The 18921-nt window shown below is 32.8% G+C and overlaps 1 protein-coding gene across 1 annotated transcript; it reads left to right on the forward strand.

The window, feature by feature from the left end:
- The first annotated feature begins 13490 nt into the window (after positions 1–13490).
- Positions 13491–18656, forward strand: LOC111990207 (auxin response factor 2A). The gene is made up of 15 exons (XM_024021990.2): positions 13491–14156; positions 14268–14380; positions 14505–14600; positions 14686–14742; positions 14838–14993; positions 15123–15207; positions 15413–15503; positions 15588–15752; positions 15914–16033; positions 16149–16224; positions 16300–16471; positions 16559–17493; positions 17578–17768; positions 17875–18076; positions 18321–18656. Exons 1-14 carry the CDS (start codon positions 13988–13990, stop codon positions 18050–18052), a joined length of 2604 nt encoding a protein of 867 aa, XP_023877758.1. The 5' UTR covers positions 13491–13987; the 3' UTR covers positions 18053–18076; positions 18321–18656.
- Positions 18657–18921: the final 265 nt, after the last annotated feature.

Genomic DNA, 18921 nt, shown 5'->3' on the forward strand with positions numbered 1-18921 from the left:
ATAAACGGATAGACCCTCTACTATTCTTCTTCTCCAGTCTGTCTATTACTTTTCTTTCATTTGTTTTTCCAGTCAAAGACTTCACAGCGTCAATTAGGGCCGAACTTATCGATACACAAAAAATAATCAGTGTTTTTAAAAAACACAAAACAAAACTAGTGCGATAACTACTCCACAAGTATAAGTGCTTGTAGGGTGTGGAGGTAAGAGTCGGAATTCAAATTTCACACATATATACACTTAGATTAGGGTATAATAGAATTTCTATGTTGTATAATGTTAGAGATATATATTAGTCATATTAGCCCAATGTAATAGGTCAAAGCTCACTCCTACTTGTACTAGTAGTTTAGGGTTTAATCGTCTACAGGGACGGACCCACGTTGGGGCAGAGGGGGGCCATTGCCCCCCCCCCCCTACAAAAAAAAAAAAAAAACTAGTATAAAAAAAAAATAAGACTTGCCCTTTAATATATATATATATATTTGTCTCTCTTCTAAAATATTTAGATATTAATCTACAAGAAAATAAATAAAATTCATGCCCCTTTAACTACAAAAACAAAATAAAAAATTAAATATGGACTAAACAAAAATCGCGCACAAAATAAGAAACAATTATTTTGTATGTTATACTTTGTTGATATGGTTTATAATATGAAATGTTTAAAAAATACTTATTTTGTATGTAGTATTTTGTTGAATATAAAATAAATATTAGTTTTTATTTTCATAATTTTTTTTTTTGTTTTAAGCTTTGGCCCCCCTAAGGTATAAATCTTGGTTCCGTCCCTGATCGTCTATATATACTCATGTTAAGATTCATTGTAACACAGGTTTTGTACTACACTCTTATACAGTAAAAATGTAACTCTTAAAGAATTCCTTCGTATGCTGACAAGCACAAAAATTTATTTTATTTCACCAAAAAATAAATATAAATAACGTAAAGCATTGATATTTGATGCAAGTCCCCGTAAGGCCGTAACGTTCAATCCCCACCTAACCTAACCTAAACCAAAAGGGTCATGCATAGTGCGTGATCAGATTACGACGTAACCAAACCCCACTCCAAACTCTCTCTCTCTGGCACGTGTCCTCGAACTGACTATACTTCCACGTGTCTCAACCTCATTTGTCCATCAAACAAGAGTCAGTTTCTTGTAAAAACTATTAAATCCAATGCAATCCCGTTTCAGGTCCGTAACGGAGGTACAACAAGTGATGGAATTTTGTTGGTTACCTGCGGTTGAGGTTAACAAGTAAATTAAAATATATAAAAAAAACTTTATTTTATTTTAAGGGCAGGAGGGTTGATTTGGTCTGTGGGTTAGGGGTCAAGAGGGGAGGGATTAGGGGACTGTCCAAAATGCTGAGACGAGAGGAGGCAGTGCAATGTGGGGCCCAACTCTCTTTGGTAGGTGCAAGCTATATAGGGGACACATTTTCGTAGGGTCCACTCTCTTTTGTATTGTAAGGCCTTCCTCATTTCTAGTTCTCACCTCTTTTCTCACACTCTCCTCTCCGACTTTCATCCATTCCACGTGTGTGCCCTTTCTTTGTCCATTGAATTTATGACCGTCCATTCAGCATGATTGTTTTTTTTTTTTTTTTTAGGTCCTTGTGTTTTATGATATTTGTTGATATTGGTTTTATTTTAATGGAATATGTTAACGGGTGTTTGATTGCATTGTTAGGAAGGAATCAAGTGAGTTTTATTGCACTGGATGTAACAAAAGTTAATAAACAAATTACACAACCCGTTGAATAAGTTGATCGATCGCAATAAAAATTCAATCTTAGCATTTTGACACTTATTAGCCATACCTTTTTATTGTAATTTATTGGCCTTTTTTATAAGAAGTCATGCCACCTTTAGCTTAAAGAGTATTTATTTATTAAACTTTTACTACTTCTCAATGCACAGAGACTCCCTTAAAGCTTCCTTAAAAAGTGCACAATGTCGCGTGTTATTATATTCCTTTCATCGTTAGGCTAAGACTTAATCGAACTAGTTAAGATATAAAATTCTTTATGGATACCTTTAATTCTAACGTGTGCCAAAAAAGAGTTCTATATGCAAGTGACATAAGTGATTTTTATTTTACTTTTTGCCTACAATAAATGAACTCAGGTTGAAAAACTGTTATTAGCAAAGTCACCCCTTTACATATGAAAAATATATGTTAATGAGCCTATATGTTTCATGCATGTTTCTCGTTTATTCAGTGTGAACCGATAATAAATAAAAAAACATTGACAATTACCTCATTTTCTTGTTTTTTTCCTTTTAGTCCATAAAATCATAGAAGAATATCTTTGAAAGTTGCTATGATATTGTGGAAGAAGATGTTCAACAAATCAAGTTGGTCTTATTTTATATATATAGATAGATAGATAGATATCGTGAACATTCCATTTTAATAATGTTTCTTCTTTTGACTAATGCGTAGTTAGTTACCTTGTTCCTTCTTTCTAAATACAGAGGACAGAAGAAATCTAAGAAGGATTCGGTCCAACAATTTAAATATTATTAACGTTTTTATTTTCTTTGGTTTGTAAATTATTTTAAATAAGGGTAAGTATATATAAAAATAAAAAGGGTTGTGTTAACAGGCACCGTGCGGTGCCCGTTGAGCACAAAATTTTTTAATTTTTGTCTTTTTTTTTTTTTTTTTAATGTCAATTTTTCAGTTTTGTAGGTACTGTTTGATATTTTTTTTTTTTGACTTTTTCTAACAAATTATTTTTGTCTTTTCTACACTTAACCAATACTAAGCGGTGCTGGTTAACATTTTCCAAATAAAAAACATGTTAGGGTACTAGATGATAGTGTTGTTACATTGATTAAAACACTAATACCACTTACCAACTGAGATCCATTGAAAGTGTAAATGGTCAAGATGAAAGTTAAATCAACCATCCAATCAGAGAATGTAAAAGGTCAATAAAAAAAAAATCAGGAATGTTTGATAACTATTTTTTTCCCCAATCTTTTGTTTTCAAAAACTATTTTATATTTTCTAAACCAAAAAACATGTTTGGTAACTCAAAATAGGTAGAAAACAAGATTTGTATCCAAATCTCGATTTTCAAAGGAAACTAAAAGCAATTAATGAGTTGTTTAAAATTCTAAAAATATAGAGAAACTAACACACTTAAATGAGGTTAGACTTGTTTCTCAAAAAAAAAAGAGATTAGACTTGGTTGAATAAGAGATCTGGGTTTCAATCTTCGACTGCATAAAAAATTGATTGGTGTCTTGGTTTGACGACAAATAGCACAATTATCAGAAGTGAACGTCATAGTTTGAAATCTTAAAAAAAAAACTAGACTTCAAATCTTGGCAAAAAAATAAAAATAAAAACCAACAATTTTGAAACTTACAGCCAAACCCACCACACTCTGCCTCCTCCACTCCCTATTCTCATCCACGAAATCCCTCCCTGCCGCACTGCCATTGTTGAACCAACCGTCAACCTATATGTGCACCACCAAAAACTCATGATTGCAGGTTATATTTCATGTTCAGCTTTTGGTTGCGATTGAAAGATACAATACAATGCCTATATGTTTAGTGGGCTGCTTGTTTGACTTTGGCAACATGTGCATATGTGCATGCACCTGCTGTGTTGACATAAGACAATTTACACACATTTATCTTGCCTTCCATTAATAAAGTGTTATGGAATAGATAAGAAAGGAAAGGGGGGAAAAAAATTTTGGTTCATCACTTAGTTAATAGGGTCGAGAAATGCTCACTAAGTTTTGTGTTGTTTTGAACTAACCAAATGAGATGTTTTTGACTTTGAAACCATAATAAAATTATTTTTTGTTTTTATTCTTAAGAACAAGCTTTTGAAAACAAAAAACAAAAGTAGTTTCTAAATATATCTTTATTTTTATTGAGAAATGTTAACCAATACCTTAAAAATATTGGTTTAAAAAATACTTTAATTTTAAAATTTTTTATATGAGAAAATAAAAAATTAATTAATTTTTTTGACACATTTTTAAAATGATTCTTTAACAAAAGGTTTTAAAAACATCTCTATTAACAGAACATTTTTCTTTGATAAGACAACTTTTGGACCTCTATGAGTATTAATTGCATAACCTGCACTGGATCTGGATTCCTACGTACCTATATGTTTGTCCAAAATAAGCTTCCCATAGATTTGAGAGGATGGAAGTTTAAGATATCTAAATCATCATCAGTTAGCTCAAGTACTGTCAACCTGCATGTATGGCTAGAAATGGAGCACGTTTGTGCCTGAAGGTCCCAAGTTATTTCACGTGCTGAACTGCTGGTACCTCTTTACACACTACCTGTACTTTCATCCATTAAATGTCTAACTAAACTTCAATATTTTAGATTGATCATACTCATTCTCTTTATAATCTGATATGTGTATGGACATATATATAATTATAACAAGGCTTTGTACCCTTTGGAAGTCTGGTTGCAGGTGTTAAAATTAAAAGCAGTATAATATATATTATTTGGTAGAAATGAAAACTTGTTCGAATGAGGACTAGAAGATTGGTCATGATTTAGTTTTAGTATTATTATATTTATATTGGGATTTGAATGGAATTAATATCTTGGATTTAGAATCAACCTTCACTTTATAAGTAGTATTTAGAAAGTAAAAATAATATTTCACTATGATGTTATTTAATTTATGAGTTTGAAAATATAAATAAACGAATTGTATGATATACATGTCATATAATTATATTTATTTAGTTGAAAGAACAAATATAGGGGTGCTCAATGTTCCAGGTTGAGTTTGATCAGATTTTTGTCAATACATCACCTAAGCTAATTCTGTTAGATGAGCGATTCTTGCATCTGTTATCATCAAATAACTTTTTTTTATAGAAAATTTCAATCTATGGCGTTCACTTTTAATGATAGCGTCTTGTCATTAGACCAAGACATCTATTAATTTTTGGTGTAGGCAAAAATTGAATTTCAGATCTCTTATTCAACCATTAAAGACTTTATCAGTTAAGCTAACTGGAACCCACAACTTAATTAGAATAATCTACTAATTGCCTTTAGCTTAGCAATCGAGTGTTAGACTAATGGTAATTTAACCAATACTTTTTCAAGTCTTGTATATAAGGCAAATCTCACCATGTCTACGCAAGAAGCCAGAAAAGAAGAGCGTGAAAAAGGAGGGGGGGGTCATATTTGACAATTGATGCATACAATAAACAAATTAGTTTTTCATTTTACTCTAATCATTATAAAATATAACAAATCTAATAAAAATATACATGTGCAACGTGTTCATTTATCTTATGAATATCATAAGACTTTAGAAACTACTAAGCTAACTTCTTTAAGGTCTAATTTAATTTCTAAATCATCAGTATCATATTTCTCAGGAAAAAAAAAATCATCAATATCACACTTGGATTTTGAAAGGACACTTAATCTCAAGCAGTCCTCTTTTTGCATTCGGCATATCCATATGAGCAAAAATTTGCATATCTTTACTACTTATTGAATGCAGATAGGTTGATATTTACTGCTTATTAAATGCAGATAAAAATTGAGCTTTTCCATTTATTTTGGTTTTAACCCAAAATGATATAAATACGAGGGGAAACAAATTGAGTGGGCAAAGCAAAAGGGCAATACAAATAATGCGACCCATATCTTTTACATGTTCCGAAAGGGAGCATAAAATGTTTAACTTTTTTTCCCCCAATGATCCGTCTTTTACAGGACAAAGATTCCTCCAATCGTTGCTTTTAGACATTAGAATTTATAGACCATACAAAAACTCTGCTATTAGACAAATACACATTGGTCCCACTCACTTCCCTTACCTCTAGGTCTAGGACTATGACTAGTAGCTCCCCTCCACTACAACTTAATATCAAGTACTTCTCCTTCCAATTTCTCGCGATAATTTGAATCTCACATAGCCCAAAATTTCGAACTGTATTGTACTATGTATCCTTATATAAATACTAGCTTCGTCGTTTACGTGTGCGATGAAGTTTTTTTTTTTTTTTTTTTTTAGTGCTATTTTTTTTTTTATAAGTTTATTTTAAAGATATGAATTAGTAGGAAAGTGTCTTATTTTGTAGAAATTTTAAGTAGAATTTGAGATATATTTTCACTAGTTGTCCTCAAGTTTTTCCTCTATTAAACTTAAAGGTTTAAGAGTATTTATAAATCACATATAAGTCCAATCTAAAAATAGGAATCATCTTATAAATAGTATAGACTAACCTCATCGCACGTGCAAAGGCTTTTTTTTTTTTTTAATGTAATTTTTTAATATGAATTTATTTATTGTTAGTGAGGTTACACATGAATTAATTTTAAAAAAATTAAAATTAAGATTTGGAATTTAGTAAACTGCGGGTTTAGTTTTTGCTAATTTTTAGGAAAAATTGTATCAAACCTAGGTGAGATATATTTAAATAGAGAGTGTGCTAATTTTTAGGAAAAAAGTTTATTTGGTAGTTTTTTTTTTTTTTTGAATTGCAATTTTAACTCTATTTTTTATTTTTTAAGAATAAAGATTATCTAATTAGATTAGGGTTATTTTTGACATTTTATAAAACTATAACTAACTTTTTGAATCCTCTTAATATATAGAGATAAACAAGTAATAAATATCTTATATGTAAATTTTATATGTACACACAATTTACAAATATATTTTTACGTTTTTTTTTTTCTTCTTTCTTTTTTAACCTCTGGGATAAGGCAAGGTGAGAGCCGTGAAAAACATAATAAAATTGTAGAAGGAGTTGTATTTTGATACTTCAATTTCATGAAAATAGGCAAACCATGTAAATGGTCATTTTGACGTCATTCACTCATTCATTAATTTATTGTATGACTATTCCAATAAAATTTTTGTATGAAAAGTTTGTAGACCATCTTTCTATGCGTCAAAAATAGACCATAATGGGTTTGGTAATATAATTCTACTAGTTTAGACTTTAGACTTTAGACTAGAATCATATAAGGATTATCTAATTAGATTAGAGGTATTTTTGACATTTTATAAAGTCATAAATAATTTTCTGAATTATCTTAATATATAAAGAAGATAAACAAGTAATGAATATCTTATATGTAAATTATATACGTACACACAATTTACAAATATATTTTTACGTTTTTTTTTTTTCTTCTTTCTTTTTTAGCCTCTGGGATAAGGCACTGTGAGAGCCGTGAAAAACATAATAAAATTGTAAAATGAGTTGTATTTTGATACTTCAATTTTATGAAAATAGGCAAACCATGTAAATGGTCATTTCGATGTCATTCACTCATTCATTAATTTATTGTATGACTATTCCAATAAAATTTTTGTATGAAAAGTTTGTAGACCATCTTTCTACGCGTCAAAAATAGACCATAATGGATTTGGTAATATAATTCTACTAGTTTAGACTTTAGACTAGAATCATATAAGGATAATTTAATTAGATTAGGGATATTTTTGACATTTTTTGAAGTCATAAGTAATTTTCTGAATATTCTTAATATATAGAGAAGATAAACAAGTAATGAATATCTTATATGTAAATTATATACGTACACGCAATTTACAAATATATTTTTACGTTTTTTTTTTTTTCTTTCTTTTTTAGCCTCTTGGATAAGGCAAGGTGAGAGCTGTGAAAATCTTAATAAAATTGTAGAATGAGTTGCATTTTGATACTTCAATTTCATGAAAATAGGTAAACCATGTAAATGGTCATTTTCATGTCATTCACTTGTTCATTAATTTATTGTATGACTATTCCAATAAAATTTTTGTATGAAAAGTTTGTAGACCATCTTTCTACACATTAAAAATAGACCATAATGGATTTGGTAATATAATTCTACTAGTTTAGACTTTAGACTTTAGACTAGAATCATATAAATTTGATTTTTTTTTTTAATAATTTTTGGGAGTGAAAGGGATGTATAAGTGAGATGGCATTAGAGGTAATCTTAGTTTGTCTTGTCTGGGAAAAAAAAGAAAAGATTACCCTTTAAAGTAGTTCCTTTAGATTAAGATTTGCATTGATAAATTTGGTTTTTCGTTTGATAAAAAACTTAATTCATGGAAAGCCAATCAATATTTAATCTGGAATACCAAATTCATAGCTATACAGCAATTAAAAGTTCAAAGATTTTCATTTTCAGGTTACTTTCATTATCAAATTTTAAACGTGTGAATAGGAAATGAAATGACTGGAAACGTACATATACCGAGTTACTTGAAAAAAATTTCTAACTTTCTTACTTTTACCAAATCGCAGTAGGAGGATGACTTTGGTTGGACCAATGATAGAAAAAGGACGTTTCCACAAGCAAGAAAAAAGTTTACAATTTCCATTTGCAGACAAAACTTTGTAAGTTTTAGAGGCCCATGCCAATTTTCATTTTACGCGTGTTCAAGATTTTTCTTGACCAAAAGCTAAAGGAAAAAAGGACATGTAAACAAAGATTTGCCGTTGCCTGCCAATTTCAGCAAGATCCATAATCCATGCTATGCTTTTTAAAGTCACAGAGGATTTGAAACGGTCTCTCCTAGTGGTTTTTAAATCGTGTTGAAAGTCAAAAAGAGATTGCAAGATTTCTTTATAATCAGAAAGATCGATATATGCATGGTGGAAGTCAATTTTATGAACATATAATGTAGCATTAATGAAGTTGGCTGTCTGCAATATATCTCTTTTTTTCATTTTTCTTTTTTTAAATAATTATAATATGTTGCTAATTTCTCAACTTGAATTTATTCACCCCTAAATCCCGAAGTATTTTGTGTATGAGAAGATGTCAATTCAATTAGAAGATATATAAGATATATACTATATACAATACAATTTCCACGAAGTATAGTAATATGAGAAATAGTGAAATACATTTAAATTTTAAAGAATATACTATGAGATATACATAAACATTACTAAAGTAATACTACTAGTATGACCTAGTAGTACTGTATTGCCCAACCTAATCACTGCTGCTAAATTCCCAACCGGTCCCAACTAGTGCAAACTAGGGTGGATATTAAATTTAATTAATTGTCTTATTAATTTTATAACCTATGGTCAAATATGTATTATTATTCTTTGGACAAGGTTAGTCAAATATCATTGTTGTTGAGTGCATTATGGGTCCATATATGGCAGACCTCCAGCTGGGTTCAATGCATCTGACATGGCATGTCTTATTTAGAAGCAGAATTTTCAATAGTAAAATGTGGATTCCTTTACTTTGGCTTGAAGAAGAACCACTAGCTAGGAATAATCGTAAAAAATAGTAACAATAGAAAACTAAAAATATTGACAATGGAACAATAACTTATAACAAAAGGAAAGGCTTTCCTCTTTCGCTCATGTCCTGCTTTTTGAGTGTACAAGGAAAGATATGTTCGTATTTATTATTTTAGTTTTGGTTTTCTTGTAATGGACTTTCACGTAAAAGGAAAATTTTTTTAAAAAAAATTAAAAATACACGTATTCACAAATAATAAAAAGGAAGTCATTTGATGTCATATCACAAATAACATATATTTTTTTGAGTAATACTGCTGTTACAAATTATTTTACAATATTTTTACAAAATGTTAGTTTTTCATTTAGGCTCAACATTAATATCATTTATTCATTTACCAATAATTATTTGCCACATTAGTAGTTTATAATTTTTTTTGTAAAATATTTTGTATCTCTAGCATATTATAGAAATGTTGTAAAATAGTTTATAGATGTAGCATTACTCTTTCTATATGAATAATACTAGAGATATAAACTATTTTACAAAAATTTTTACAAACTGTTGATGTGGTGAGTGATTATTGGTAAATGAAAAAATGATATTAATAGTGGGCTTAGATGAAAACCAATAAAAGATTGACCACATCAACATATTGTAAAAATGTTTTAAAATAGTTTGTGGATGTAGCATTACTCTTTCTATATTAGTGGATAAGTTGATCAAAATATTAGATAGCTAGAATATTTATGAATTACATTAAATTTATATTCTACCCCCACAAATATTAGATCCTTTAAGAGCATTATGGTTACATCAAGACGGGGATCGAATTTAAGAAAAATTATGAGATTTATGTGATTTTTGTTCTCAATTCAATCACTTCAAAAATACACGAGTTAGAATGTATTTGGTTTTGCTACGTGAGCTTTTAACCTACCTAACAAATACTTGTAATCCAAACTCTTCATGTCACATGAATTTGATGTATTGATCTTATTAAAAATACTGTGGAGTTTAGTCGTATTACTTGATTTTTGCATTGGGAAGATTTTGGAATTATCTTCTCTCAATTCTTATAAGCAAAAGAACAACAAGAAGAAGAATGAATTTGTTCTTATTTAATTCTTGTAGTCATTATTTAAGAATCCACTCATATAAAAGTATTTTCTTAGTATTCATGATATTGTGTTTAGAACATTTCTAAATGACCCTCAGTTTTGTTGTTATATTTGTTGTGATTCAAATCATTTTAGAAAACCTCTCGATTGAGTTGCCTAAACCCTAAATGGTCACTTAATAGCCATTTACTCCATAATTGATTATAGGTTTTATGAAAATTGTTAAAAAAAAAAAAAATTTATATTTTTTGTTACTCTTGAGAGATTGAGCTAAATTTAGTTTTCTCGTTGGTATTTGAACTTGTTAGCAAAGTTCTTATTGTCTAAATAGTCCCTTAATGGCCTAGCAACCCCAATTTAACCAAATAATAAGTCATTAAACTGTTAATACTATCATTAATTAGTAAAATGAAAAGAAAAGAAAAAAGAGAAAAAACTTAACAATTTCTTGACTTTGAGAGCCTTTTAAATCTATATGATCATTTTTATTTCAAGATAAAATAAGTGAATGGAATATGCTAACGGATGCCCAATTGCACTTGATAAGGAAGAATCAATCGAAACCTATTGTGTTGGAAAGTAGCAAAAATTAATAAACAAATACTCCTTTAACGGTAAGTTGCTCAATTCTTTAAAAAAAGTTGCCCGATTGTAATAAAAAACTCAATTTTAAGTTTAATTAATGCAATTCGACATTTGTTAGCCATGCCCAAAACTAAAGGGTAACCATTATTCATCTTTGTAAGTAAGTTAAAGATAGAAGGAACTAGAGTACCAAAAAAAAAAAAAATCATTACATCCTATATTTGTCATGATGCTCTTTTGGTAAAGCTAAATACTTCAAAGATATGGCTTAAGTTTAGTCCATTGTACTCATTGGGATGATAACACATAATCAAAAGTGAACACGTCACCATAGTGATGGATCTAATGCAATTGGACACTAGACCCCAATTTGTCATTACATATCGTATTTGTCATAGTGCTCTTTTGGTAGAACTTAAAAATGCTTCAAGGACATGCCTTAGGTCCGGTGCATCTAATGCATTGGACTTGTTGAGACGAAGACACATAATCAAAAGTGAACACACCTCCCGTGCAGTTAGACACTAAGGGCATATTTGGTAAACTGTAATAGGTGCTGTAATGTAATAGTTATTCCTATGGTTTAGTTATTCTTTAGTTTGGTTATGTTTTTATTGCAAGTAATAATCATTCTTTATGAATAGCTATTCTTCAAAATGAGGAATAACGATTCCTCTTTAAAATGTTGTATTAGCTATTCCTTAGTAAGTGTAATAAAACTTAATATATTTCTAAATAAATAAGCTTTCTATATACATCTAACAATTATAAAAATAAAAAATCATAAAAAAAACACATATTTCTCTTAAATTTAAAAATAACAATTTTTAAGGAGATATAATTTCATGAGTAAGAAATTTCCTAAAATAAATGTTAAGTTTCATTTTAATGTTATAACTCATAACTAAACTAATGAATATGTTTAGTTATTATATTACAACATATTTTATTCCTAGTAATAAACATATTTTATTCCTAGTAATAAAGATTAAAAAACCTGTTGTAATCTCCATTCAGTATACCAAATGTACCTTAAGGGTCTGGTTGAATACCGCTTATTTGTTGAAAACTAAAAATTTATTATTTAAAACACTGTAGCAAAATATTTATTAAATAACCAAAACATTATTCACACGTTTTGTGCAAGTTGGCTGGTCCATGAATTAGAGTAAAAAAACAAATTCATTACATCCTATATTTGTCACGATGCTCTTTTGGTAGAACTAAATACTTCAAAGATATGGCTTTAGTTTAGTTCGTTGTACTCGTTGAGATGATAACATATAATCAAAAGTGAACACGTCTCCATAGTGATGGATCTAATGCAGTTGGACATTAGACCCCAATTTGTCATTACATATTGTATTTGTCACAATGCTCTTTTGGTAAAACTTAAAAATGCTTCAAGGACATGCCTTAGGTTCGGTGCATCTAGCGCATTTGATTTGTTGAGACGAAGACACATAATCAAGAGTGAACACGCTTCCAGTGCAGTTAGACACTAAGGGTTTATTTGGATATTGCTTATTTACTGAAAACTAAAAACTTATAACTAAAAACACTATAGCAAAATATTTTTTAAACAATCAAAATACTATTCACGCATTTTGTGCAACTTGATTGGTTCATGAACAGTGCCATGGGACCAATCAAACGCAAACTTGGGAAGAATTATAAATTAAAATTATTTTATTATTTAGCTTATTTTTACTACTATTCATGAGCTCCACTATACTTTTTTGATATTATTCATGAGTTTCATTGTACTATTTTAACTAACTTTTACCTTTGTTTATAGTATTTTAAACAATAAATTTTTAGTTTCAGTAAAATAAGCGGTATGAAAAATAATCTAAACTCAAGTTTTGCTCATACTTCAATATATCAAGAAAAGAAAAGAAAAGAGAAGAAGAAAAAGACAAAGACTCGTATGTAGCAATTTATCAGCATGAGAAATACAGTACGTAAATGGGAGACAACTGCTGTTCCTAGAATAGACTCCACATAAAATTATCAAATTTAAAAATAAAAAATAAAGGAACTTTAATACTAGACTCTGCTAGTACCAATAAAAAATTAAAAAAAAAAGTAAAAAAAGTAAACCATGGTTAACATGAAAAAAAAAAAAAAAATGGTAAGTGGAGGAGGGTGTGAACTACGCACACCCCCCCTTAACCCTTGCTCGTTAACAGCACGACAAAGCCAATTCCCCATAAAAACAGAACAGCCTTTTATTTTTTTTGGTTTTTAAAGTAACGGCCAAGACACACGGCGTTACATGCTCAACGAACCAAACTTGGACACATTTCAACGGGGTTTTTCGCATCACAGCCGCCTTTATTTATTAATCCCCGTTCCTTCCACTTTTTTTTTTTCTTATATTTTTTTTTTTTCCTGAGTTCACCGGCTGTTCCCGGTTAGATAAAGCTTATCGAACCGGTAACTGACGGTGGTTGTACAAACTGGTTAAAATTTGACCACGGTCGAAATTATTGCCCAAGGTTTTGACCACCCTGGTTAAGCCCCCCTAACCCAACCCAACCCCTTGTTTCAGACAAAGATAGAAAGTTGAAACAAACACAGAGAAAGAGAGAGAGAAAAGAGAGCTATAGAGCTTATGAGCGATTCTTAGCTTTTTCAGATAGAGAGAGAGAGTGAAAGTTGAGAGAATTGGTGAAGAATTGAAAGGAAGAGAGAGAGAGAGAGAGAGAGAGAGAGAGAGCTTAGCTTTGAGGTTTCTTTGCAGTGCTAGCTAGGGTCTTTGATTCAGCTGAGAGAGTGGTGGAGTTCTTGGTTTGAGCTGTGAAGCTGTTGAACACGACGAGCTTTGAGAGAAAAGCTTTTGGTTTGAGGCTTTGAGCTGTGAAGCTGTAGAATTCGAAGAGATTTGGAGTTTTTGATTGAAGGAATTCTGATTCTCTTTTGTGTGAGAAAGAAAGAGAAAGAGAGAGAGAGAGAGAGAAAGAAAGAAAGGTAAGGTTTTTTTTTATCAGATGAGAGATCTGTGGTAGTTGTTGAAGCTAACGGAAATGTCTTCGACGGAGGTAACCGGAAAAGGAAATCCGGCAACCGCCGGCTATAACGACCACCACCACCACCACCACCACAACAGCAACAGCAACAACAACAACAACAGTGATAATAGAAACAGTAGCGAAGGGCAAAAAGGTCATTCTACATTTTCCGGCACCAGCAAAGGTAACAAAAATAATTCCGACGAGCTTAACTCGGTTTCATTTTTCCGACCCAACTCGGTAACGATTCCGATTCTGACCTCTGATTTTTCATGGTTTTTGGGCTCTTATATAGACGCAGAAACCGCGCTTTACAGAGAGCTATGGCACGCTTGTGCTGGTCCTCTCGTCACTGTTCCCCGCGAAAACGAGCGCGTCTTCTATTTCCCTCAGGGCCACATCGAACAGGTTCGTTTTCAACTCTAAAGCTAGCATTTTTCACTTTAGCTTCAATTGTGTTATGGTTTTTGCATGTCTGAATTTTTTTTTTTTTTTTTTATGATGGGTTTTGATTTGGGTGTCCTAATTTTAGGTTGAGGCGTCTACTAATCAAGTAGCGGACAAGCAGATGCCATCATATGATCTTCCTGATAAGATCCTTTGCAGAATTATCAATGTACAATTGAAGGTAGTGATTTTTTTTCGTATGGGTTTTTGATCTATGAATGATGAGCATTTTTGGTTTGCTGACTTTTATTTGGGGGGAATTGTAGGCTGAACCAGATACGGATGAGGTATTCGCACAAGTGACTCTAATTCCCGAGGCAAACGTAAGTTTCTTTGAGCGGTATCCGAGTGTAAATTGATTTGGAAGGGATTGAAATAGGCTTGAGAACTTATTAATTTGATGTTTTGTTGATGGCAGCAAGATGAGAATGCGGTAGAGAAGGAACCTCCGCCACCTCCGCCGCCACGATTTCATGTACACTCGTTTTGTAAGACACTGACGGCTTCGGATACAAGCACTCACGGTGGTTTTTCAGTGTTGAGACGGCATGCAGATGAATGTCTCCCACCACTGGTTGGGTTTTATTAGCTTTTAAACTTTTGAGAGATTATTGATTATACATTTTAAACTTTTGAGAGATTATTGATTATACACCGAAATTAAATTCTAAGTGGGTGCTCCATTTTTTTTTTTTTTGGACAGGACATGTCAAGGCAGCCTCCAACCCAGGAGTTGGCCGCCAAGGACTTGCACGGAAATGAGTGGCGGTTCAGGCATATCTTTAGGGGTAATGGTTATATTCATAGCTTCATATATGACATGTAGTATTGTCTGCCACCTTCATAAACATTTGCGCAAACTTATTGCAGACCAGTTATACTTCTTCAAGTTTGTATGATTTATGTTGTTTGGGGTTTGTTAATGACAAGGATTATCTATCCATGCATTCTAGTTTTCTATTTATAAATTAACTTGAGAAATTGGACTGCTAGGTCAACCCCGAAGGCACTTGCTTCAAAGTGGTTGGAGCGTTTTTGTAAGCTCAAAAAGGCTTGTTGCTGGGGATGCATTTATATTCCTAAGGTTTGTTTTTTATTTATGCATATGATATTCCAATTTTCGTTTGTGTTGCTTGTCTCTAACATGGGAGTAACTTAAAACCGCTAGGGGTGAGAATGGGGAGCTTCGTGTGGGTGTCAGACGGGCTATGAGACAGCAGGGTAATGTTCCATCATCGGTCATATCCAGTCACAGCATGCATCTCGGTGTACTTGCCACTGCATGGCATGCCATCTCGACTAAAACTATGTTCACTGTTTACTACAAGCCTAGGTGTGTGGTTGAAGCCTGTCCATTGTGCAATGCAAGTTAATTGAGAATATATTTTTTTTATTAGAACTATTCTAATGTTGGGCATCTTCTATTTTGATTTTGCAAGTGGTGGGCTATGGTTAAAGTTATTGTCTGAAGTGCTTATAAATGTTTTCTGACAGGACAAGCCCTGCTGAGTTTATTGTTCCCTACGATCAGTATATGGAGTCTATCAAGAATAACTACTCTATAGGGATGAGGTTCAAAATGAGATTTGAAGGTGAAGAAGCTCCTGAACAAAGGTATGGTCAGTCCTTGTTTTTTCCCCTGAAGTTCCTGTAGGTTAAATGGCGACCATTTCTTCTTTGTATGGGGATGGAGTCAAGTTTTCTGATACACATAGTTCTCATTGTACAGGTTTACTGGCACCATTGTTGGACTTGAAGATGCGGACCACGAAAGGTGGCAAAATTCCAAATGGAGATGCCTCAAGGTAGTATTTGTCTTTGGAGCAGTGTGTATGACTGACATTTTTAGCATGCTAAAATGACTTTTTCCATTCTTATAGGTGAGATGGGACGAAACGAGTACTATACCTCGTCCAGAGAGAGTTTCACCTTGGAAAATAGAGCCTGCTCTAGCTCCTCCTGCACTGAATCCCCTTCCAATGTCCAGGCCAAAAAGGCCCCGATCGACCATGGTGCCATCATCTCCTGACTCCTCTGTTCTAACCAGGGAAGGTAGGTTATTTTCATTTGCAGTTTTGTGGAGATTAACTGAGGTTTAATGTGTATATCTTATTATTTTGAACTTTGCAAAATGATTAGGTTCATCAAAAGTGACTCTAGACCATTCACCAGTAAGTGGGTTTTCTAGGGTCTTGCAAGGTCAAGAGTTCTCGACCTTGAGAGGCAATTTTGCAGAGAGCAATGAGTCTGACACAGCTGAAAAGTCTGTTGTGTGGCCATCTTCACTAGATGATGAAAAGAATGATGCGGGTTCTGCATCAAAAAGATATGGTTCAGAGAGCTGGATGGCCTCAGGGAGGCATGAACCAACTTGCACAGATTTATTGTCAGGATTTGGGGCTAATGCTGATTCCTCCAATGGGATTTGTACATCCTTTGTTGACCAACCTGGAGTAGCTGTTAATATTCTAAGAAAACCACCAGTGAATCTGGAAGGCAAGTATAACTTGCTTCCTAGTCCGTGGCCCTTCATGTCATCCAGTCTCTCACTTAACTTTTCGGACTCTAATCGGAAAGGTCCTGCGCAAGGTGGTGATGGAGTTTATCAAGCACAAGGCAATCCTAGATATGGTGGCCCTACTGAGTATCCTGCGCTTCATTGTCATAGAGTTGAGCACTCACAAGGAAACTGGATGATGCCTCCCCCATCCCAATGTTTTGAGAATCCTGTTCATTCAAGAGACTCAATGCAAAAGCCCATGCTTGTACAACAATGTGAGGCTGTGAAACCTAAGGATGGGAACTACAAGCTCTTTGGCATACCCCTTATCAGTAATCCTGTTACAACAGAGCCAGTAGTGGCACCTAGGAACATGATGAATGAGCCAACGGGTCATGTGCCACACCAGGCTCATACTCTTGACATTGATCAAAAGTCAGAACAGTGGGGCTCTAAATTAGCTGATCATCCACTTCCTGTTAATGAGAAGGAGAAGCCAGTGCAAACTTGTCAGCAACATTCAAGAGATGTGCAAGGCAAATCACTAGGCAGTTCAACTAGGAGTTGTACTAAGGTATTTTCCCCCTTAATTGTAACTGTCAGTTCTGCTATTGGAAATTTGGTTTGAACTTGCTTAACCAAATGCTGTTTATTTCAGGTTCACAAGCAGGGGATTGCACTTGGTCGGTCCGTGGACCTAACTAAGTTTAACAATTATGAGGAACTGATTGCTGAATTGGACCAGTTGTTTGAATTTGGCGGTGAACTAATGGCTCCCCAAAGGAATTGGATGATTGTATATACCGACGATGAGGGTGATATGATGCTCGTTGGGGATGATCCCTGGCAGTAAGGACTTATCTTGACTTCATCTAAATAAATATTATTGATTGTTATTTTTCTTCTTTACTCTGAGGTCTTAAGTAACTTGAAGCATCTTGTGTGTGTATCTCAGGGAATTTTGTGGTATGGTTCGCAAGATTTTCATCTATACCCGAGAGGAGGTACAGAAAATGAACCCAGGGACCCTAAATTCTAAAGGTGGGGAGTTTCAATCTGCTGCTGAAGGTGGGGATGTGAAAGAAGCAAAATCTCAGAAACTTCCTCCAGCATCTACAGCTGAGAAATGTTAAGGCCCTGGCTCTTGTGGATTTTAGGTATGTTCCATGTGTTTGCTTATGTTGGTAGTGTATCTTTCATGGTATAGAAATGTGCTCAGGGCGGTCTTTATCACAAAATGGAATATGTTTTAATGACCTTGGACACATTCTATCTCCCTCGATGCCATTCAATTTTGTTATTGTTACATTACTGCTAGTTTGTTATTCTTATTCCGCAGATTTATGGTAGATAACAATGTGTCTTCTGTTCATCAGTTTTTTTTTTCTTTTTTGCGTGCAGTCTTCGGTGGAGAGTGCTGTACAGCCATTCCAGTTGGGAAACTGTTAACTAGTTGAGATGGATGCGAGTCTCACCCTCTTTTAGATCAGCTGCTTTCTTTGTCTCTAAAATCAGATATAGATATCCAATTTTGGACATATTGCGGAGTTAGTATTTTATGGTGTCCTAGTTATATACATAAAATATGTATACCCTCATCTTGCGAGTGACATCCCCCCTTTTGTGTACATAGTTGTATTACCTCCGCCTTTCCATCCTCCTTTTAATGTAAGTAAGAACATACATCGTTCTAGTGTTTTTGGTTAAGAAGAATACAATCGTCTAGTGTTTCAATTTTGTTGGTTTTTTTCAAATTTTTGATCTTTGATTACCATATGAGAGTTTTTATCATTATGAGGGGTGCATTTTCTGTTTGAAATTGTGGTATTTTTGGTATGGGTGCAAATTGGAACGAGTAACCAAAGTAATAGATAATAATAAGAGTGGTTATTTATTATGGTGATGGTGAAAGTCGACCTACTTCTTGTTGTTTGGGAAGGGAAGCATCATAAACAGGTGTTTCTGTCCTTTGCATGTGGTATGGTTTTTGGTAGTCACATTC

This window comes from Quercus suber, unplaced genomic scaffold (assembly GCF_002906115.3).
Source record: "Quercus suber isolate HL8 unplaced genomic scaffold, Cork oak 2.0 scaffold_351, whole genome shotgun sequence".
NCBI lineage: Eukaryota > Viridiplantae > Streptophyta > Magnoliopsida > Fagales > Fagaceae > Quercus > Quercus suber.